At 51.7% G+C, this 21,183-nt stretch overlaps 10 protein-coding genes across 10 annotated transcripts; 6 read left to right on the top strand and 4 right to left on the bottom strand.

Annotated features, from left to right (window-relative positions):
• Nucleotides 1-65: 65 nt before the first annotated feature.
• N7515_004867 (allantoicase) lies at nucleotides 66-1,139 on the bottom strand (the record flags this gene model as incomplete). The annotated part of the gene is made up of 1 exon (XM_056665611.1): nucleotides 66-1,139. The coding sequence occupies one exon, from the start codon at nucleotides 1,137-1,139 to the stop codon at nucleotides 66-68; it is 1,074 nt and encodes a 357-aa protein (XP_056522561.1).
• Nucleotides 1,140-2,210: 1,071 nt separating this feature from the next.
• On the bottom strand, nucleotides 2,211-2,537 carry N7515_004866 (uncharacterized protein; the record flags this gene model as incomplete). Its single annotated transcript, XM_056665610.1, has 1 exon — nucleotides 2,211-2,537. The coding sequence occupies one exon, from the start codon at nucleotides 2,535-2,537 to the stop codon at nucleotides 2,211-2,213; it is 327 nt and encodes a 108-aa protein (XP_056522560.1).
• A 2,623-nt stretch (nucleotides 2,538-5,160) lies between these two features.
• On the top strand, nucleotides 5,161-6,679 carry N7515_004865 (glycoside hydrolase family 1 protein; the record flags this gene model as incomplete). The annotated part of the gene is made up of 2 exons (XM_056665609.1): nucleotides 5,161-6,493; nucleotides 6,546-6,679. The coding sequence occupies 2 exons, from the start codon at nucleotides 5,161-5,163 to the stop codon at nucleotides 6,677-6,679; spliced, it is 1,467 nt and encodes a 488-aa protein (XP_056522559.1).
• A 289-nt stretch (nucleotides 6,680-6,968) lies between these two features.
• Nucleotides 6,969-8,515, top strand: N7515_004864 (Alpha/beta hydrolase fold-3; the record flags this gene model as incomplete). The annotated part of the gene is made up of 2 exons (XM_056665608.1): nucleotides 6,969-7,459; nucleotides 7,531-8,515. 2 exons carry the CDS (start codon nucleotides 6,969-6,971, stop codon nucleotides 8,513-8,515), a joined length of 1,476 nt encoding a protein of 491 aa, XP_056522558.1.
• A 303-nt stretch (nucleotides 8,516-8,818) lies between these two features.
• N7515_004863 (uncharacterized protein) lies at nucleotides 8,819-11,164 on the bottom strand (the record flags this gene model as incomplete). Its single annotated transcript, XM_056665607.1, has 1 exon — nucleotides 8,819-11,164. The coding sequence occupies one exon, from the start codon at nucleotides 11,162-11,164 to the stop codon at nucleotides 8,819-8,821; it is 2,346 nt and encodes a 781-aa protein (XP_056522557.1).
• Nucleotides 11,165-11,603: 439 nt separating this feature from the next.
• Nucleotides 11,604-12,662, top strand: N7515_004862 (uncharacterized protein; the record flags this gene model as incomplete). The annotated part of the gene is made up of 1 exon (XM_056665606.1): nucleotides 11,604-12,662. One exon carries the CDS (start codon nucleotides 11,604-11,606, stop codon nucleotides 12,660-12,662), a length of 1,059 nt encoding a protein of 352 aa, XP_056522556.1.
• A 477-nt stretch (nucleotides 12,663-13,139) lies between these two features.
• atg11 (autophagy protein ATG11) lies at nucleotides 13,140-17,207 on the bottom strand (the record flags this gene model as incomplete). Its single annotated transcript, XM_056665605.1, has 3 exons — nucleotides 13,140-16,868; nucleotides 16,935-17,046; nucleotides 17,140-17,207. 3 exons carry the CDS (start codon nucleotides 17,205-17,207, stop codon nucleotides 13,140-13,142), a joined length of 3,909 nt encoding a protein of 1,302 aa, XP_056522555.1.
• A 157-nt stretch (nucleotides 17,208-17,364) lies between these two features.
• N7515_004860 (centromere protein H) lies at nucleotides 17,365-18,284 on the top strand (the record flags this gene model as incomplete). Its single annotated transcript, XM_056665604.1, has 3 exons — nucleotides 17,365-17,626; nucleotides 17,685-17,856; nucleotides 17,915-18,284. 3 exons carry the CDS (start codon nucleotides 17,365-17,367, stop codon nucleotides 18,282-18,284), a joined length of 804 nt encoding a protein of 267 aa, XP_056522554.1.
• A 1,761-nt stretch (nucleotides 18,285-20,045) lies between these two features.
• Nucleotides 20,046-20,280, top strand: N7515_004859 (Non-histone chromosomal protein 6; the record flags this gene model as incomplete). The annotated part of the gene is made up of 2 exons (XM_056665603.1): nucleotides 20,046-20,049; nucleotides 20,075-20,280. The coding sequence occupies 2 exons, from the start codon at nucleotides 20,046-20,048 to the stop codon at nucleotides 20,278-20,280; spliced, it is 210 nt and encodes a 69-aa protein (XP_056522553.1).
• A 466-nt stretch (nucleotides 20,281-20,746) lies between these two features.
• Nucleotides 20,747-21,168, top strand: nhp6 (high-mobility group nucleosome-binding protein; the record flags this gene model as incomplete). The annotated part of the gene is made up of 3 exons (XM_056665602.1): nucleotides 20,747-20,807; nucleotides 20,859-20,954; nucleotides 21,008-21,168. The coding sequence occupies 3 exons, from the start codon at nucleotides 20,747-20,749 to the stop codon at nucleotides 21,166-21,168; spliced, it is 318 nt and encodes a 105-aa protein (XP_056522552.1).
• Between the last annotated feature and the right edge of the window lie 15 nt (nucleotides 21,169-21,183).

Raw genomic sequence — 21,183 nt, 5'->3', positions numbered from 1 at the left:
CAACATAATGCATTATTTACGTCTAATATGGACTATGTACATAGTTCTCATAACAAGATCCAACTCTAAGCCCGACGACCAAAGATGCGGAACCGCTTGACACCACCGTCAGGGACAAGCGTCAGCTTCACATGAGTGAAGACCCGAGTATCCTCACCGCCAGCAGCGAGATCCTCAGGCCCAAATACATGCTCAGTGTCAGCCTGGCAGCGCTTGTCACCCTTGACAATCTCCACCCAATTGGCATCATCAGCCGCCGGCACACCCTCACCAGCCGTGCCGGCAACAAGACCATGCACACGCACCTCGCGCGGGAAATTTCCACGGAAATCCTTAGTATCAACAACAACCTTAGACACCGAGCCAGGCAGACCCAGCTTAACAATAGCCCAGTCAACATGACCCGCACCACGCGAGCGCGCAGTCTCCCACCCATCACCCATATCCTTTCCGCGACCAGGAAGCAAGATATTCGAAGACGGGGTGAAGTGCTCATCCGAAGCAGCAAGAGCCACACCACCATTAAGCGCGGACGAGAGCTCCTCGACAGCCGCCTCAGCAGCCTGGACCTTCACAGCGGAAGGAGGAATAGCATGACCGTAAAGACGGAGACGGGCAAATCCACCGTCGGGATACATCAAGAGCCGGAAGTGGGTGTAAGGAGTCTTGCTGACCTCAGCGGGGAGCTTCCAGCCATGGCGCTGGGAGGGACCGCACGGTGAGGCAGGCAGCAGCGTCTTCCAGCCAGTGAAGCTCGGGTCTGCGATCTGCTCGTCTGTGATTTCGCTGCCGGCCGGCGCGTAGACAGCTTGCAGCTCGGCTTTCTCGCCGTAGTTGCCGATGAAGTGGGCGGTGTCGACTTCGACGCCGTGGATGGAGGCTGCGGCGACGCCGAGCTTGATCACGGCCCAGTCGTAGGGTTCGGGGTTGTGGCGGCGGGTTTCCCAGCCGTCGTACCAGGCGCCGGTGTGGATGAAGACGCCGGGTCGGGAGATGGCGGGGGTTGGGGTTAGGAGGTTGTCGGCTGAGGCGAAGTAGTCGTTTGAGCAGGCTAGGATCTTGCTGTTTAGGTTGCAAGAGGCTAGGTTTGTGGTGTGGGCGAACACCTTGTCGATGTCGGCGGCTGCGATTTGTTCCATTTTGATAGCTTGGGGGTTTGTTTGTTTCAGGGCTCAATTGGTGTTAACTTGGGAAAGGGAAGGGAGGTGAATGAGGGCGAGACTTGCTATACTTAAATAGCAGTGGATGGAGGAGGGTTGTTATCGATAAGAGGCTGCCCCTCCGTCCATTTACTCCTGTTTAAACACGCAAGACCAATCAGAGCTCACGTTCCCCGATATTTCCCTTTCGTATCTGGCACTAACTGCTTAGTTCCAGGAGTTGAACTCCGGAATGACACCGTTCGGAATTGATTTCGGAGTTGGACCGTTGACCCACTCACGCGCAAGTCATGTCGGAGGTCTCCGACGGGGCGCTAATGTTCGAATAACAGTCTCTCATTTGACCAGAAATGTCCGTTAGAACCCGCACAGAAAGCAGAGGAATCATGAGGGAATCATCTGTGCCTATTGTGACATTATAGCTTTCCCGCCAACCTGCATATGACCCGGAGTTCATCGGAATTCATGAAGACCACACGACGTGACGACTAACCACTGGCCGTACTGCGCTCTCGATAGCTGCATTTCTCTTGTACGACTGTCCCACAGGGTTATACAATGATGCACTCACTGGTGATACTCATCACTTGCTGATTCCCATATATCCCGAACCTCTACTAAATGGGACACCCGAGTCCTTTGCAGGGCCAAGTACACTCGAGGTGTTACTTCCGTTACTGTTGCAATGTCGACCAAACCTGGTGTGACTCTAGACGGAATCTTTCTGGAGTTAGAGCTTCGGGGTTATGCTTCGGCAATCAATCTATTGTTCTCGCCCTCGATCTCAAAGAGGAAGTGAAACAATGCTATGGACAATGGGAGGACCCGGCTATGGGCCCAATCCAAGAGGTAAGAGAGTAAAAGGGTTAGGAGAGTGGATGAAAGAGAAAATCAACTGCCTGATATTTGACGGTGCAGATCAAACTAAGCTGAGGAGTTTCTAAAAGCCAACTCCAGCAATGCCTTCATGCCAATCAATGGATGAAAATAACAGAGAACAAAGCAAACAGAAAGCCCAGATATGAAGAAGAGAAAAACCACTTTTTGTCGCTATTTCTTTCCCGCAGCGTTGGTCGCCGCATTCTCCAGAGTCGTATATCTCCATTCATACTGCGCCATTGCTCTTTTATCGCTCGCAGAGCGACCCTCATTCTTGCCCGTTGGGTCCTTCGTACCCTGCATCTGTATCTCCCATACCTTGAGTATTCGCGCTTGGGCTTCGGCAATCGAGGTGAGATTTGAGTTCTGCGAAGCCATTCGTTCGTCGATCGTGGCATGGTACGATAGTTTGGCGCGGAAGAGGGCCATCTCGCATTCGTCGTACTTGACTCCCTTTGCCTCGTGCATCAAGTTGTCTTGGCTGCTCTTTGTGGGCATATTGTAGAAGAGAGTGTTGTGTGGATGCTGGAGGTGGTCCAGGTGAAGGAGATTGTGGTAGATGCAGCAGCGAGTAATGAATGGGTGTTATAGCGGTGGGTTGGTTTGTTGTATGTTGTTGTCTAAGGTTCCTAATCCACCTAGAAACCAAGGACAAGACAAGGACAAGATGCAAAGACGTTATGTTTAGAGGGGATGGTATATATATCTGTCCCAATGGCGAAGCAAATAATGCAGTGATATAGATCCTGCCGTAAACATAGAAACAGTGGCGAAATCCCTTAGAACCAAACAACCTTGAGGAGAAATCTCTAGGAAGAAAATGGGAAACAGCGAGAAATCTCCAATTAATTATATCATGACGAGATCATGTTCACCGTCATTGTAGCCGCGAATGTACATCGGCCCCTCCAATACCCGACATGTCGGTATCACACTCTCCCTCCCAATACTGCAGTGCAGATGAAAGGGGACAATGGCCATCAAGTACCGGAAAGAGAAGGCGATCCCAAGAGGCACATGCATATCGCCAGTGGAATAAGTGAACCCAGCTTCCAACTGCTATCCTCTGGTGCTGACCATCGATTCTCCAGAGACATCGATGATGACCCCTTTGCTTTTCGATACCATCTGTCTTGTGATAAGAGCAGAGCCAATTGATGCCAGTTGATAGCTATTCTGCCTTACCTGTGCCTTGGACAAGCCATGGTGACACGATGTTTGAATTGCCAGACCGCGCAACCGGACGTGCATGACTCGGAGCAGTCCCGTCTCGGTCCGTATGGCCGTGCGTTGTGTATCAGAGTCTGTAGATGGACGGTACTTGTTACATTTGTACATGTAGTTTTACTTTGTCTAACTGTTTGCGAACTTGATTCGGAGCTCTGATTGAGAAACTGTTGAGAGAATGATCGGTATTGTGTATTCCCACGAGGATTAGTTAGAGGTAGTATAGACAATAGACAGCAGCAAGTAACCGCATTACACGAGAATAGAGTTGATGTAGTCTGCCCCGTCATTTCCTTAGCCGTTTCTTCCTGAGAGGGCCATTGTCCTTTATTTCGCGAAGGTTCCATATCTGCAGCAAGCCAAGTGAAGATCTTAAACCTCACGTCACTGCTATAGATCGTTGTGTCTGCTTTAGAATACTAGCTGATATTTGGGCTGATATCAATGCCATTGACATCTCTTTTTCACCTCACGCCATCACTAGAAAGCAGAATGGTGAAATAAAGACCTCATGAACTAACTAATGTATATGCTTCAGTCACATACCTCCCTTCTCTTTGTTTGGCTTGCGTCACCATCAAATTCCTCCAAGGATAACCAGATTAGGGCTGCAGAGCATCACAACCGGGTCATCTGTGACACTACAGACTGCAAGAAGCCCGTTGACCGTTTATCTTGTCGCTAACAAAAGCACATGGTCCAATTAGAAGCTCAGTTGAAAGGCCAATTCAGCCTTCTATTTAGACAGAAGGGTGACCTAAACAGTGATTGACACATTGTGAAAAGTCTTAACTCGGTACCTGATTTGTTTGTGCAACGCCGATAAGGCCCGTTATTGAGTCCTGGACTGGTAGAGAGATAATTATCGGAGAAAATGAAAGAGTGAGGTATCTCTACGCTGGGAGTCTGGGTAAAAGCATGAGATAGAGAGATGTAACGATGGACTAGGGCTTGTGAGGTCATCTGATATCAACCAGATCTTAAGATCCACATATAGTTCCGACGTTGAAACGAAGTTCTCTTGTTTTGTAGGTATTCCTAGAGAAGATAGAACATTCCAGCTCATTAGAATGTCTCGCATACTGAGAAGAAAGAAGGCGGAACTGGTGTAACAGAACAGGCACCCCTCCGACGGGTAGGCACAGGTAGGCACAGGGTTATATGCGTTTCATCTGTTCCGTACATTGATCTTGATCTAGTCATTTGGGAATTATCAACGGAGATGATCAGCTTTGAATTCCGAGCTAGTACTAGGTGGAAAAGCCAGGGAGGAGACATATCGAATCACATTATCCTCCTAATCTGCAACTGGCACTCATAACCTAGAAGCCATTACCCTCGTTCCCGGAATTGGTCCAGTATAAGAGCGCCTGCTGCCGTAAAAACAAAGTAAACGGCAGTGGTGCCGATGTTGATATCGAGCTGCTGTTTTGGGTTGAATGTTCACTTTAGGAAGTGAGCCAACTGGTGAGCCAACTGGTGAATCTTAGCGACTGGCAACTGGCGAATAAAGTCCTTTCCCCCCTTTTTGAACCAGTGATCTCGGTGAGCATGAGATCGATGCTGAAAAAACAGATGAGTTCAAATTCTATAGATCTAGCTATTTTGTCAATATGTGAAAACAAAAGTGTGTGCTTGTTCTTCTAGTGAATGTCTGAGGTTGTTCCCCGCTATCCAGATCCCTGTCTGCCCTAAGCCTTCCCATATAGGGCACGGGGCAACACCCGCATACCCTAGTTTCGGGGTAAATGGACATTTATCCAGTCTATGTCTCTGCGGGGGAATGAAAGCTCCTCTCCATTAGATCCCCGCATGTCAAGAATCCAATTGCCAATTCTCTGACCAGATCCCACTCTCAAGTCTCAACAGTGACAATTACACACCAACTGGCAACATGGACCTCAATTCAGTACAAGACCTCAAAGACGTCCTCCGACCCGATTTCTTCCACGGCTACGCCACAGCCGCAACCCAAATAGAAGGCGCCTGGAACAAAGACGGCAAAGGCCCCTCAATCTGGGACACCTTCGGCCACACACCGGGCAAGATCGCCGACGGCAGCACCGCCGACGACGCCGTCCGCGCCTACGACTTCTACCGCTCAGACATAGCCCTCATGAAAACCTACGGCGTAAACGCCTACCGCTTCTCCCTATCCTGGACACGCATCATCCCGCTAGGCGGCCGCAACGACCCTGTAAACGAAACAGGCATAAAATTCTACTCCGACCTCATCGACGAGCTCCTCCGCAACAACATCACCCCCTTCATCACCCTCTTCCACTGGGACACCCCACAAGCCCTGGAAGACCGCTATGGCGGGATGCTAAACCAGGAAGAGTACACGCCGGACTTTGTGCGCTACGCCCGCGTCTGCTTCGAGCGCTTCGGCGACCGCGTCAAGCACTGGATTACCTACAACGAGCCGGGTATCTATACAACGCTCGGGTATGCGGAGGGTGTGCATGCGCCGGGCAGATCGTCGTTCCGTGAGCGTAGTGAGGAAGGCGACTCGTCGACGGAGCCGTTTGTCGTCGCGCATACGCAGATTCTCTCGCATGCGTATGCGGTGCGTGCTTACCGTGAGGAATTCCAGGAGCGGCAGCGGGGCACTATTGGGATTACGCTGCATGGAAATTGGTCGGAGCCGTGGGATGAGGAGGATGAGCGGGATCGGGAGGCTGCGCAGCGAGCATTGGAGTTTGAGATTGGGTGGTTTGCGGATCCGATTTATAAAAGTGGTGATTATCCTGCTTCGATGCGGAAGCAGCTTGGGGAGAGATTGCCCAGATTCACGGAGGAGGAGAAGAAGCTTGTGCTTGGGAGCTCGGAGTTTTATGGCATGAATCATTATACGACCTTTTTTATGAAGCATCGGGATGCGGAGCCGGATATCAATGACAATAAGGGGAATGTGGAGGTGAGGGATGAGAATAAGCATGGGGTTCCTCGTGGCGAGGAGACTGATACGCAGTGGTTACGGGCTGCGCCGGGGGGATTCAGGAAGTTGTTGAATTGGATTTACCAGCGGTATCAGATGCCGATCTACGTTACGGAGAATGGGACGACGGCGAAGGGTGAGACGGCTCCTACAGCTGAGGTGCTCAATGATGAGTTCCGTATTCGGTTCTTTGAGGGATATGTTGGGAATGCGTTGGCAAGAGCAGTGAAGGAGGATGGAGTCGATGTTCGGTCTTACTTTGCTTGGACGTTGACTGATAACTGGGGTAAGTATACTTCCTGGATGTTATATGAGGGCTTTGGCTGATCCGGGTATAGAATGGGCTGCTGGGTATGCGGACCGGTTTGGCTGCACGTTCATTGACTATGAGTCTGAGGAGAAGACTCGGTATCCCAAGCAGTCGGCGTATTACTTGGATAAGCTGTTCAAGCATTTGATCAAAGATGAGTGATGTGGAGCATTCGCCAAGAATTGAATGACACAGCAATGGGGTTGCTCTAAGCAGGAGCGAGAAACATGTATCTTCCAGTCACATGTAGATATCGTACGATGTAGCCCTGAAGGCTGCGAGTCATCGTATGTAGTAGACTCCGACTGCCCGTAATTAGGCATGTGGAGCATGTGGAGTTCTCCAACTCCACCCGGACCTCGGCACAGGCACTAAATCCGGTTTATGCTTTTAAGATCTCTTCTTTTTCTCAACCTCGTGGTGTTCACTCTGGTGTCAGAGACTCTTCGCCATGTCGCTCAGGACACCCCTCGGTCTCTTGGCGGCCATACTGGTCCGCATCCCGCTAATCCTCAAGACCGTCCTGTTACACACCGCACAAATGTCCCCCGCTTCGGGGAAACAGGACCTACGCACCGAATTGACAGTCGCCGTCATCCGATCTTTCATGGGCGGAAACACTGCACTCGGCAAAGTCCAAAGTAGAGGTCTAAAGGACCCTGGCGTCAAGGGTCCTATGTGGATATCCAAGGTGACCCTGCCGCAGCCCGAGGACGCCGTGCGCGACGCAGTCCTGCGCGCAATCGAAGACCACAAGACCGGCGATGAGACCTACGACATCCCCGACACAGCTGCCGTCGAAGGCGAATGGACAGGCTACCGCGCCGGAGTCGGCAAGAAGACGCCAGAGCCTGATCTCTCCGAAGAGGAGAAATATCACAAGATGCGCGAGGAATCGCCCTCTGACATGACGATCCTGTACTTCCACGGAGGCGCCTACTTGTAAGTAAATTTGCGCAACCCCATATCCCTTTGACCTATCCATGACAGAAAAAGAACTAACACACCCAAAGCCTGCTAGACCCCATCAGCCACCGCGCCCCCGTCGCACACCTCTCCCACCTAACCGGCGCACCCGTCTTCTCCGTCCGCTACCGCCTCGCACCACAAAATCCCTTCCCAGCAGCCCTCGTCGACGCCCTAACAGCCTACCTCTCCCTCCTCCACCCACCCCCCGGCTCCCTGCACAAAGCCATCCCAGCCAACAAAATCATCTTCGCCGGAGACTCGGCCGGCGGGAACCTCGCCCTCGCCCTCCTCCAAACCCTCCTAACCCTCGACCGCGCCTCGCACACAATCCCCTTCCACGGCCAAGAAATTCCAATCGAGCTCCCAGCAGGCGTAGCAACCATTTCACCCTGGTGCGACGTAACGCGCTCCATGCCCTCCATCGCCAACAACGCCTACCTCGACTACCTCGAGGCACCACAGGTTCCCTCGGACGACCCCGCTGTCAAGGTCCCGCTGCACCAGTACCCATTCGCCGCAGACGAGATCTGGCCTTCGACGCCGCCTCGCGCGGACATCTTCTGCACCGCCAGTGTCATGAGACATCCGCTTGTGTCTCCGCTGGCTGCACCAGCTGAGCTGTGGAAGAAGGCGCCACCGGTGTCGATATCGACTGGCGAGGAGGGGCTGACGGATGAGGATTTGATTTTGGCAAGGAGGTTGCATGGCGCTGGAGTGCCGGTTGTGGCGGAGATGTTTGAGGGTATGCCGCATTGCCATGGGATTATGTTCATGGATACGCCGGCTAGTCATCGGTTCTTTGAGGGTTTTGCTGGGTTTTGTCGGGATGCTGTTGCGGGCAGGGTTGTGGCTACGGGCAATCTGAAGTGGATTGGGTTTAAGTTAAGGGAGACGAAGGAGATCCCGCTTGAGAAGGCTTGTGAGACTACTGATGAGGAGGTTGAGGCTCGGATGGAGAGGATTGCGGTTTGGAAATTGGAGGGTGAGAGGGAGTTGCTGAAGGAATATCGTGAGAAGGCGAAGTTGTAAGGTCTTTCTCGTTTATAGATTGTGTTATACCCTGTTTATATTGTTGATGAACCTCATGATCAATTACTTGCTATGTTTCGTGTTTATACGAGTTGTCTCGGCGTCAATAGATGTGAATACCTGTCGTATCTAGAAACAGAAGAGCAACCTTACGAATTCTAGAACAATAATGGCTAGATTGGACTTTAATGAAAGGTAGTAAACCCCCCTGCTTCAGGGCTAGATCGAATATCCTATAGTAAACTACCGGTAGGCTGGACTAGAAAGTAGAACGCTGGAAATTGCCAAGAGAACCTAAGGCACTCAAAGGAATTCATCACTATCCATCGCCTCATCCGTCGAGATCTGCCCAGTCGCCCACATCTGCGGGGGTACCGGCTGAGGCTGCGCAGCCTGCTGTGTATAAACCGGCTGCTGCGACCGCGGTACATTGATCTCAGCAGTGGGCGCCGACAACCAAGGAAACGCAACCGGAGTGCCATTGATACGGATTTCGCCGAAGATATTCCCAAGTTCCGTCGCATCATCCACATAGCCATCAGACAGACCCACCAATTGCGCCACGAGCCTCGAGAAAGCGAGACCGATGGCCCAAACAGGCGTGACAAGGATCGACAGATGTGACCAGCGCCACAGCATGGTGGCAGTCACCCAGGGGAATACAGGCGCGTCTGGCTGCAGACAGTATCCCTCACAGCTTTCTGAGATCTCGGGGTGGCTGTAGCGGTCCCACATCAGGCATTCGATGATGTACCACGAGAATGCGAGGACGAGGAACCAGGCTAGGGTTGTGGGACGGAGACGTTGGGATCGTGGGCTCCGTGTCCACAGCCGAGGAAGTGGTATCGCGGCGTAGACGCGTCCATCGGAGTGTACGGCACAGCCTTTGCAGGTGTCGGCTGTGTGGAAGTGTGCTTGGTGTAGGTTCTCCTTTGGGGACTTTCCCTGCGAGACGATTGCGGCGCCACGCGTGATGTAGGTTTCCAGTCCGTTTAGTCCCTTTTTGACTTCGTCGATATGTCTCGTTAGTGAATTGAGCTTGAGATTCAGGGAATCTAAGTCGACTTCCTTGTTCCCTGTTGAAATGTCCTTTTCGAGTTCGGCGAGAACAGCCGCTTCGTAGGCTTTGTCGTCCTCCTCTTCGACTTTGGTCTCAATGGGCCCATTTTCCATAATCGCCTGGAGAGATTCGATGGTATCTTCTCCGAACTCAACGTCCTTGCCGGAGCTGGCATCCTCAATGACCGTCTCCAATGCACTTTTAGGTAAGTGGGGCCGAGGCAATGGCGCCCTTGAGTGCCTCTCAGGAATCGGTGCAGGAGGATGGTTTTTCTCAGTCGTCTGTGCGGGCTTCGGTTCCTCGGTGTTTGTTTCATCATTTGGTTTAGCAGGAGCAACGTCCTTCGGTTCTTGGTTCGTGGGTGGATGAACAATGTCTCTTGTCAGATCTTCAGGGAGCTCGACCTTCTCGGCCACACGCTGGGTCATAGGAGTGTCGACCCATGCGCCAGTCACACGGGGAGTCTTGTCATAGATCTGTCTTTGAAAGAGTTTCGGTGGTTCCGGTGTCTGGACTTGATCGGGTTTGGGGTTTTCAGTCCTGGACAACTTCCGTAGTAAATCCCGGGAATCGCGCTTGCTGGTACTGGGTCTTTGGATCGAGGAGTTCTTGTAGACTGTAATGGGGGAATTGGGGATCGGTTCGCCGCCAATAACGGGAGAGGTCCGCTTTGAACCGGGCTGTTCGTCATTCGAGTTCTCCGTTGGCTGCACATGCGAGTCGGCGCGTTCTTCAAGAGCGCTCCGAGGACGCGGGCGCGTAGATCTGTTCGCCTGTGTTTCTTCAAGCTCCGCGCTAGATGGCGACCAGCGCCTTTCCTGCTGTTCTGCGGAATAACTGCGCTGGACGGGTCTTCTCTCCCACTCCTGGCGGTGGCCGGCCCGATGACCCCAGCCAGTGGGTATGTTCGGTGAAGGGACACCATTTCGGTCATCCTCTGGGGAAGAATGCTCCGCCTCGGTCTTGTCCTCCATCCGTCTTCTCAAATTGTCTGCTGTCAACACATCCCGTCCGACCTGAGCTCTGCTGAAGACCGGCGACCGTTGGCCCGTGACGCGCTTCAGGCGCTCCTCATCCTTGGTATAATCCCTGCCCGTACGGGGTTGAACTTCGCCGAGCTCGTCCCCAAATTCTGCACCGGAGAAGTGCCCATTTGCAGATCCTCTACCGCTGTTGGTGTCTCTGCGGGAAGGCGATGGGCGACTTCGGCTTGTGGAGCGTTGCGACTCCCAGTCATTGTCCGGTACGAGATGGGCCAGAGCGTTATCTTCATCAATTCGTTTGTATGCATCTTCGAGTTCTTGGGGAGGAGGAGAGACCGGAGAAAACGCGTTGATTGTTTGGCGCGATCGAGGGCTTGGTGTCGTTACATAGTTGTAATCGTCATCGTATGTGGGAGCCATTGTATGCTTTGATGCGTCTCGATACGCATCTGCTAGAGACCTTGGGCGAATGGCATGTCGTGGATGCGGAACATCGTCTTGAGGAGGTGATGGGAGCTTCGCATGTATATCGCGATCGAATGTCGAGGCGCGTCGGAAAGGCGATGCTTGCCTCTCTGAGACTCGATTGTTTATGTCGAACGACATGGCCGAAATTCCCCTTGCAGAGAGATTACATGTAGGGAGTAGGGAAAGGTGAGAGAGGAGAAACGCGGTCTCCCAGTGGCATGAAGAAATGACGGAGGTAAATAGATCCCTCATTCCCCAATGTGGTTAGACCCACAGCTTAAATTCCTCCTGCATTTCACTAACACGACTGACACGCACCTCCAAACATCTTCGCGACTTATCTTCTACTCATTATACTCTCAGCCTCTCAGGTCATATTAGATCATTTATAATCGCGTGATGCTTCAGTGACCTCCCGTGGTCTTGACATGTGACACATACGCATTGATCGCCCGTTCCGGAAAGCTTCGATAAAAAAAGATAAAGACGACAAGACTCGCATACTCGCATTAGACTCAACAGCTTCACCGCAGACTATATACAAACCTATATCCAGACCAACCATACACCTCTTACCATGGCAAAATCCTCACGACGCTCCGGTCGTGGCAAAGCACCATCATCCGGCACCTCATCACCAAGCTCCGCATCCCTAGGCCCGATCCCACCATTCACGAAAGTCCCAGAAGCCCTACAACCCTTCGTCGAACCCCTCTCCCCCTCCGAAGTCTACCTCATCCACATCGACACAACAGCCGAAGAGCTAAAGCGGCAAACCTTCACCGTCCCCCTCATCGTGAACGTGATAATCGGCGCCGTGATCGCCTTGCGCGTGTACCAAGGAATCAGCACATACCCAGCGCTATTAGCGACGCTAATCGGGCTGCAAAGCTCGATGACGGTCGACACGGCCGCAACCCCGTGGACAGAAGCGGCACAAATCATCATCCGGCGCACGGGAACGGTCTTCATCGACTACTTCCTCGTGACTATTTTCCTGTCGTGGCCGATCAACTTCATCAAGGGGCCCGTGCGCTGGCGTCGTGCGATCGGGTTCTGCGAGCGGGAGGTCATCGTGCGGTGCAGCCGGTCTGCGTGGAGTAAGAAGCTCGAGCGCAATAAGTGGATTCGCGAGGACGAGGAGCATCGTGATAAGATCGTTGCTGCTGTGACGCCTGAGCGGGTCGGGAAGACGGGGTACTTGTTGGTTGATGGGGACTGGAATTTGGATTATGCGGCTATGGTTCGTGCGCATGCTCTGGTGGATCGGACGCGCAGGGGTGATGGGGTTCAGCTGGATGAATTCCGGCTTGCTGTGCTGGTTCACACTGATGCGGACGGTTGGTTGATTTGGCGTGTTGGGGATGAGAATACCACGGCTGGGGAGAAACGGTCTGTTCAACGGGACCAGATCCTTGCCTTTAGGGAGAAGTTGACTGAGATGGGGAAGGAAGATCTCTTCCTGCGTTGGGTCGAGCTTATCCAGTGGGAGAGTTCACAGCCCGGTGGCTTCACTCCAGAGCGCCAGCGGTCTGCGATGGTACAAGCGAAGCAAATGTTCGAAGAAGAGAATGTGGACTTTAGTCGTTTCTGGGACGATATGGGCGGCATGGAAGGCGTGGACGGGTTAGACTAGTATAGTATTTTGTGACAATTTAGCCGATTTATCTGAGCACTCCGGAGCAAAGCTGTATTCAAATGTAGATTGCATTTATCAGGTGGGTATCTGGGAAAAATAATCAGGGTTAGAAGCAAATGCGACGAATAAAAGCCCCAAATGGTGTGAAAGCCACATTCGGGGAATGAAAAGAGAACGAAACAAAACAAAGCAACGTAATGCCTCTAATACGCCATATACTGAAAGAATAGCATTTATCACGTCCCACTCTCGAGTCGATAATCAAGAGACCACAATTTCTCCCACGGACGAGACCGACCATTCTGTCGACGACCGGATGTCGACAGCGACGAAGGAGAGGAACCGGTCCCGCTTATATTCGGTTGAGCCGACATAGGCAGGGAATCCTAAGCCGGAAAGACACCATTAGCACCTGAACCGAGAGATACAAGAAACCCGGAAAAGAGGGAAGACAAATAAGTGAATTCCTACTTTTCACGGGCTGGAGCGCAGGTCACGGCGCACCTCGTCGAATATCGGAGCAGCATCTCGGGGCTGCGAGCCAGAATCAGCATCTGCAGGGCGCACAAGATCTGTCGTAGACTCGACGGCATGCTGTGACGGCGTGGGGGTGCCCCGTTTTGAATTGGAGCTCTCGCGGCGGCTATCGAGGCTTCTGGAAAGAGTTTTGGCAACGTCTCCTTCCTCCGTACCGCGCTTGAGGCGGATGCTGCCCTTGGCATCGACGCGCGCCGACGCAACTGTGCTCTTTCCTAGGCCGGGTGTGGCAGGGGCGCCGGGCTTCTCCTCTATGGCTTCGAGTAGGTACCAGCGGAGGCCGTCTGAGAGTTCGAACGGGTTCTCGTCTTCCAGAGAGGCGGCGTCGCTGGCATCTCCGACGGAACGACGGTCTAACGCGAGACCGTTCATTGACTTGGAGAGATCGACGACTCGCTCCTCGATCTTGGTGATGCGGGCGAGGAGCCAGTCTCGTGTCTGCAGCTTGTGGGAGTCTTGTTCGCGGAGGAAGTAGTGTGGAGCTCCCACGTTGAAGGCTGCCCAAGAACGAATGGCTTGATTCCGTGTGGGGAGGAAGAGGGCCAGATCACCTTCTTTGAACGACCGGTAGGCGATCTTGTCGTGAGCTTCGCTCTGGACTCGGTGGTATTTGTCACGATAGCCTTTGGCTTCCCGTTGCCATTTGCGGGCCAGGGATTCGATGTCCTTGACGCGCTTGACGACAACGTCACCGAAGACGGAGACGTCAAACTGGGCTAGACTTTCCATGAAAGCGGAGAACTTGGCATCCTCATCTTCTAGATTTTCGGCTTCCATCCACGCCAGCAGTGCTGTGTCCGGCTTTAAGGATACAATGCCTGACTGGGCCAGGCTTTCGCCCAGGCTCAAAGATGCACTGAGCTTTGAAGCACGCTGAGCAATAAGCTGACCGTCTTGCTGAATGATGGTGAATCCCAACTGCTCAAGCATCCGACCCAGCTTCTCAACCTGCGCAAACAGTTGCTTTGAGATCTCGTGGGATTTGATACCCCGGGCTTCAAATCGCGCCACAGCCTGCTGTTCAGTCGCTGATGTGGCGCCTGCCCCTTTCTCCCACTCCGCCGCCTGATCCTTCAGAACTCGAACCTGGCTCTCAGCGTCAGCCAGTTGCTGTGACAGCTCTGTTTGTTTCTGTTCCTTGTCCGCGATCTGTTCACGCAAGGCTTCAACGCCGCTTTCTCCGGCGCTCATTTGAGATTGCAGAGCCTCAGACTTGGATTTCTCCTTCTCTAGTTCCTCAGCCAACTTCTCCAGTTTTGATCGCTCATCTGAAAGTTCCGCAGTTAGTCGCGACACTTCGGCCTCCCGTTCTTCAAGGTTCTTTTTCTGCCCGTCTGCCTCGGAGTCGTATTGGGAAATCCGTTCTTCGAGGGCCTTATTCTCGGCCATCGCCTGGGATGCATTCGTCTCCACGCTCTTGGCGTGGATAGACAGGCCCTCGCAGAGTACTTCAATGGCTTTGACTAAGTCGGGTACATCAGCGGGCACAATGCCACCAGGCGACAGGTTCATAAAGACAGCCTGGAGGGCTTGGTAGTTCTCCTGATTCTTCTGCTCAAACTCCACTTGCTGGTGTTCAAGATCACCGACCTTAGCCTGGAGTGATTCTTCTCGCTCTTGTCGAGTCTGAATCTGCCCATGAAGGTCAATGACCTTTTGCGCTTCGTCGGCAGAATTTTCGCGAGCGGTTTGCAAGTCAACTTCAAGCTGGTGCATCCGGTCATCAATCTCCTGCCTGCTATCCAACAGCCGGTCAAGCTCTTCCTCCATCTCCTCGTTCCGGAGTCTGAGTTTCTGGAGTTCCGCATCCAAATACCGGCGCTCATCCTCGAATTCGCGTTGACGTGCTTCGAGATTGCCAATGAGATCCTGCTTGGTGGACTGAACTTCTTGGAACTTATCTGAATTGGTTTGGCGCTCGGCGTGGGCTTCTTTATGGAGCCGCTGCACTGCATCCCTCTCTGCCGCCAACTCTCCTTCGAGACTGACAATGCGCTGGATGAGTGCTTTTTCTTCAGGAGATTGAGTAGCCGAGACTCGTCTCGAAGAGGCGGATGATCGTCTAGAAAGTGCGTCGGCGGGATGGGGAGATGCAGGTGAGCCGGGGAAGTCTGGGCCAAAGGTACCGCTCGATGGCCGGCTGAGGTGACTCTGGCGATGCAGAAGGTCCTCCAATTTCCGGACACGGCTGTCAGACCCCTTGAGCTTTTCTTCCAATTTTGTCTTTTCTTCTTGCAAGCTGCGGACCGAATCATCCGCGCGTAATATGGAGCTCCGACTCAAGTCAAAAACACTGCCTTGTTTGAATGCCTTGGCCCGTCGTCTTTGCTGCCGGGTAGGAGCATCCAGCTCTTTGAGTTGCTCGGTGAGCTGGTCTGCTAGGTTGGTTAAAGAATGAGTGGTTTTCAAATCATCGATATAATACTCGATCTCTTTGCGAGCTACTTCGGGCCATTCATCATCCTGGCCTTGAAGGTTGACTTCGATACCGGGGGTGGTAGAATCAGTCACAGTCATGAAGTCGCCCATATTTTTCAGCCATTTCTTCCTGCGGCGTTGCTCTTCGTCTCTCAGAACCGCCATCTCCTCGGCCAGCGTCAGAGAGTCGGTCTTGATCTTATCACTCCATTCCCGCCGCCGCACAGATTCGATTAAAATCGACCCGTAGACCATTGGCATTTGGAAGACAGAGTATATGACCTCAAATGCATTGCTCCCCACGTCCAGATTGACCATACGTGCATGAGCATCGGCAAGCCTGGACTCAAGGGCGGAAATCCTGCGCATATATTCGATATTCTTTTTCTCCGTGGCCCCTCGGCGTTGCACAGCTTGTTCGAGAGCAGCTTGGAGCTCCATACCGATCTCTGCCAGCGAGGGAAGGAGGTCCTGGGTGTGGCTGAATGCAAGTCTAGAGATATTGGCCAACGTCTTTTGGTTGTTCGGAAGACCGAGAACATGCTCATAATCCGATTCAACCTTCTTGGCAATCGTTTCCACCTCCTCCAGCAGCCCATCCACCCTGTGTATATCAGAAGCAAGTGCCTCATCCACCAGCTGCTGGGTGTCAGAGGCAATATCGCCGATGCTCCTCTCGATGTCATGAACGCTGTCAGCAAAGGCCTGTGAGACAGTCGCCGCCTCGGCTCCAGCCCGCTGGACCTCGCCCACATCAACAAAGTCCCGAAGAGTCCCGGTCGGGCGATCCTTGTCCATTTTTGGTGTGGATGGACGTCCGAGAAGAGGGAAGTCCTTGCGTGCCGGGATATTGTCTAATGTGGTGAGAGCTCGTTGCCAACCATCTAAAGCAGCCCGCTGCTCTTCTAGAAGGTTGTTCGCCCATGATTGTGCCTCTTGAAACCGATGTTCTAGGTTACCCACGTGGGACTTGAGGTTCTCCAGGGCGACACCCACCGCGCGGTTCATCACATCGGTTCGTTCGTTATGTTGGCGGAGATTCTTATCAATCGATGCACATCGACTAGACAGATCCAGCGCCCAGTTGCGCCGTGCCATATAGAGGTTCCGCCATGCCTGCAGGTCATTCTGATCTTTGAGGGTAGCTGGAGGACTGCTTGGTTGAAATGGCTCTGGCGGAGGTAGTTCCGCAAGTTCGACTTCGCCCGGTTCACTCACGTATTGTCGGTCATAGACGAAGATCTCGTTCTGCGGTAGTCACCTTCGGGTTAGAATGATTCTAGGTCGTAATAATTCATTCTGAGCATGCCATACCTCGGTAGCTAACGTTTGGATCTTGACATTCTTTCCCCGGGCTGTCATCAATATTTGCCGAGGAGGCGGGATAGATGTGTTGCGAACGATCCATGACTTCAAAGCATCGGGACTAGACGACGGGTGTTAGCCAGGTCCTATCGTGTCGCATTCAAACAGAGATATGATAGTAGAGATTATCAAGTAAGCTAAAGGGTAAACCTACGAAGCAAATGCCACTGGATCAGCCAGAAAATGCTCTCCCGTGTGAGCAATGTAGATGTGTAACGACATCCCCCTCCACAACTAGACGAGCTCAGCAGCTCGACCGGCAGTAAGAGAGTTATATGCTGGAAACAGAATATCCCCGAAGGAGACAAGGGGCAGGTGAAAGTAAAGTGAGTCCTGAAGCCCCCCAGGCTGACGCCGATGTTGTAGGTTGCTCCGCAACATGTGTGGCCGGGGAAGCTCGCCCACCGCCTCCGGTCTCATCTTCATATCACCAGATGCGCCCGCGTCCACGGGATCTACATCCATGGCTGCAACACATGGCCAGTTATGGCCTCACCTGCAATCTAATGAGGTGACACTACTCAACTATGCTACAGATGACCCACGCGATGTCATTACCTTGGGGCACAAACAGGAATTAGTGCTTCAGCTCTATCACCAAGTCCAGGAACAACAGCTAGAGAAAGCATTACTTGAACAAAGTACGCGTCTTTTTCTTTCCCCAGTTCATCGCCTTAATTAGTTGTCTAATTCTTCTAGACCTGGAACCAGTCTCGGGCGAAGATGTTGAGGAACAGCTTGCGGTCGCAGAACGCGAGCTTCTAGAAGCGCGATCTACCTACACGGTCAAGGAGAAAGCCATTCGCACGGTCCTCATGACAGGGCCTATTCTCAAAGCCGTTCACCTCAAGGCTGCTACCCCGGCGGAGAGGTAGGTACTCCCAGAAGATCCCTGAGCCAGACCCAAGTCTGATAAGAGATATACGCAGGGCCCTTCTTTCTCTGGTGAACCGACGCGACGTGCTCGCGCTTGCGCATGAGAATCTTGCTGCTGCCCATGACTTGGTGCTGAAGCAAATCTCAGACTTGGAAGTAAAGAACCTTCAGATCAATAGTGAAAATCAGGAGCTAGTGCGCCAACTCCTGGAGCTCACTAAAGAAGATTCATCATGGCGAGAGAAGCTCGAAGACTCCGAGCTATTATCACAACTAGATGAGTCGGAAACAGATCTGAAGGCGCGTAAAGCTCAATGGGAGACTATGAAGTCCATTGCCAGTGCCATAGTTGTGGGCAGTGGACTAAACTGGGCCGATGACGACATGCTTCGCGCGTTGGTGCTGGATGAAAGTGATGACTGATACGCGTTATGTTTTTGACGAGTCTTGTCTCGGGGAATTAGAGGACATTGTACGATACCCGAAGTTTTTCAAAACATCTTATAATCTTACCATCGATAACTACGTCTGCTGGCCAACATAGTAGTTAAGAGGTAATTTTGGACGGGGTAACTAGTCAATGTGGACTGGATGATAATTACAGAAGGTCGCGTTGACCCACGCCTAGGGGAGCTCCAAACTGCAATGAGTACGGAGTACCGTACACAGCGGTGTGGGCTGGTCGCGTCTTACACGTACTGCGTACTCGGATAGATGCATTAGTATGCTTTATGTGCATATTTTTTGTGTCCTTTGTTCTTATCAAGTGAAGGTACAAATCACTTTACCTTTTGCAGCGCAACCTACCGACTCTATGACGCTCTCGTGTCCATGGTACATTACGAGTGGGTTAGCTTTAGTACTGCAACAATACTGCACGGGTATCGACGGTATGCGGTTGCGGTATTGGAATGTGGTCTATGCGTTCTGTGAAGATCCAACAATCTGGACATTTTGCTCTTGATCTGTCAATTCTCCCTATGTCCCTTGGCTTGGCTAGTGCAAGCTAAATGGCCAGCACTGGGAGGGGAGTACATTTGAACAATGCAGTCTGCTCAAGGAGAAGATATTCATTTCTCAATTTCGCTGTTCCATTCCCGTTTCACTTTGCAACCAGCCAAATGCTGCATATCCTTCCTTCTCTAGAATAATCATGGCCTGGAGCGACAGGGTAATACCTACTGTTGTATGTAATTAGTAAGTACCTGCCCAGCCGTATTTCCAATTGGGGGCAACGCTAAAAGGGTACGCCACGCTTATGATTGAGCAACCATTCGCCCTTACCTGGAGATGATAGTCGAGTAATGGCATGCACTCTGCGTTCATGATTAGGGTTGCACTATTACACAAAATTCCTGAATAAGAAGATCAGTTATGACCCCGAGAGCTTAAGTAGACTTTGTCTCGACTGCTTTTAGAATAAATCTGAGGCCTGGGTCAGAAGTACTCATTCTGGCTGGTGTTTTTTTCTCCAGGTACATAGCAGTCACCTCGTACGAGTCAATATGTACGCATGACCTGGCCACCAAAGCCACCTTGCGCTATGCCATATAGAAGCAAGACCGCTTGACATGCTCACTTACAAAAAGTCTGTCGCTCAAATAACCTTCAACCTACATCAAAAATGCTTTCATGTCCTTCCCACTTTTATAGCATGTCTCCCAAAGTGTCTCTCTGAAAGTTCCAGACCTCTGGGTCACTAAATCGTAGCCTGCTTTTCAGATCCTCAGGTCATTGATCTACACTGCCTTTAAAGTCATTTGGAGCCAAAGTAGGCAATCACAACATCAACAACATTGAAGTATCAATGTGGCGGCAAACACCAGAGAGGAGGAACTGTAATGACAGGTATCAGGTACTTAGCCAGCAGAGACTTTACTTTGGGTTACCGGGTACTGTGTACCTGTAACTACTTCGTACGTTTGCGCGGTTTATTAATATGACGGAGCGCAATCCACAAGCGGCAGGAATGATCTGGTTTCATTGCCGCCGTATTGAATTAACTGACTCTTTCATCTGCCCACAATGACTTGCATTTCAAGATGAAGAAGAGAAATTAAAAAAAATGACTGCAAATATCTCAATATCAAGAATCCTAATAGAATTTTTAGACGATCAGCAACTGAAAAATCATGTAAAATTTCACTATTTTGGTGGAAATGTGTAGGGGAGATGGAGTTAATTATGGGTAATACCAATACCGTTTCCTTCAGCCAGTCAGCTCGACCAGCCAAACCGTGCTTGTCTTTCCCTTGCTGTGTGGCCCCCCTCTCTTTGCTACTACTACGGCCCTCCCCCCTCTACTCTCTTCTTCTCTTACTATCTTCCTACACTACCAACTCCCCATACAAACTCGCTCCCATACAAAAAAGGTACTACATATTCCCACCCTATACTATATCTATATCAACACTTCTGAGTCGCATTTCCTCCACCACAACCACAATTCCCTTTTTTCCCCCATCTCTTTTCGTCCATGGATACCTTCATTTTCACCTCATTGTCCTTGTCTTTTTTTCGCAATTCGCGCCAACTTCGCGGTCGCGCTGCGCGTTCTATCTGTGTTTTGGCACAATGAACTAACTCGATTTACCAACAGATCTTTTCTACATACATATCTCAAAATCGTGATCCTTGAATCTATGTAAGTTGGTCGAATCACTCTCATCCCAAGCTTGTGTTTTCCCCCGGTCGCAATGGTTCGGTGCGCGCAACGCGCCCAAGCAGTCGCGTCTCCCCCTATCATCTCCCACCCCGACTACTATTGCTCTTGATATACTATCAATTGCGCTTGCATAAGCTTGGATTCATTGGATCTGCATTGCTTTCCCTCCCAAAATTCATCAAAATCCTCAGATCTTGCATCTAACATCAAAACAGTCACCATGCCTAAGGAAAAGTCAACCCGCAAGGCTCCCGAGAAGCGCGTCACCCGCCGCAAGAAGGGTAAGTTGACACCGATCTCACTCGCCACCAGCTTGTACTGACTGTTTTTAGACCCCAACGCGCCCAAGCGTGGTCTGTCTGCCTACATGTTCTTTGCCAATGACAACCGTGACAAGGTTCGCGAGGAGAACCCCGGTATCAGCTTCGGTAAGCTCAATTGCCTTGCATTCATCGTCGCAAATATCTAATACCCCCTACAGGCCAGGTCGGCAAGCAGCTCGGTGATAAGTGGAAGGCTCTCAGCGAGGAAGACCGCAAGCCCTACGATGCCAAGGCTGCCGCTGATAAGAAGCGCTACGAAGAGGAGAAGGCTGCTTACCTCGCCAAGGGTGACGACGAGGATGAGGAAGAATCCTCTTAAATGCCTTTCGGTTTA

The sequence above is a fragment of the Penicillium bovifimosum genome (genome assembly GCF_028826915.1).
Source record: "Penicillium bovifimosum strain IBT 22155 chromosome Unknown utg000004l_segment0_segment0, whole genome shotgun sequence".
NCBI classification, from domain to species: Eukaryota; Fungi; Ascomycota; class Eurotiomycetes; order Eurotiales; family Aspergillaceae; genus Penicillium; species Penicillium bovifimosum.
This window is presented reverse-complemented; position numbering and strand designations above follow the sequence as displayed.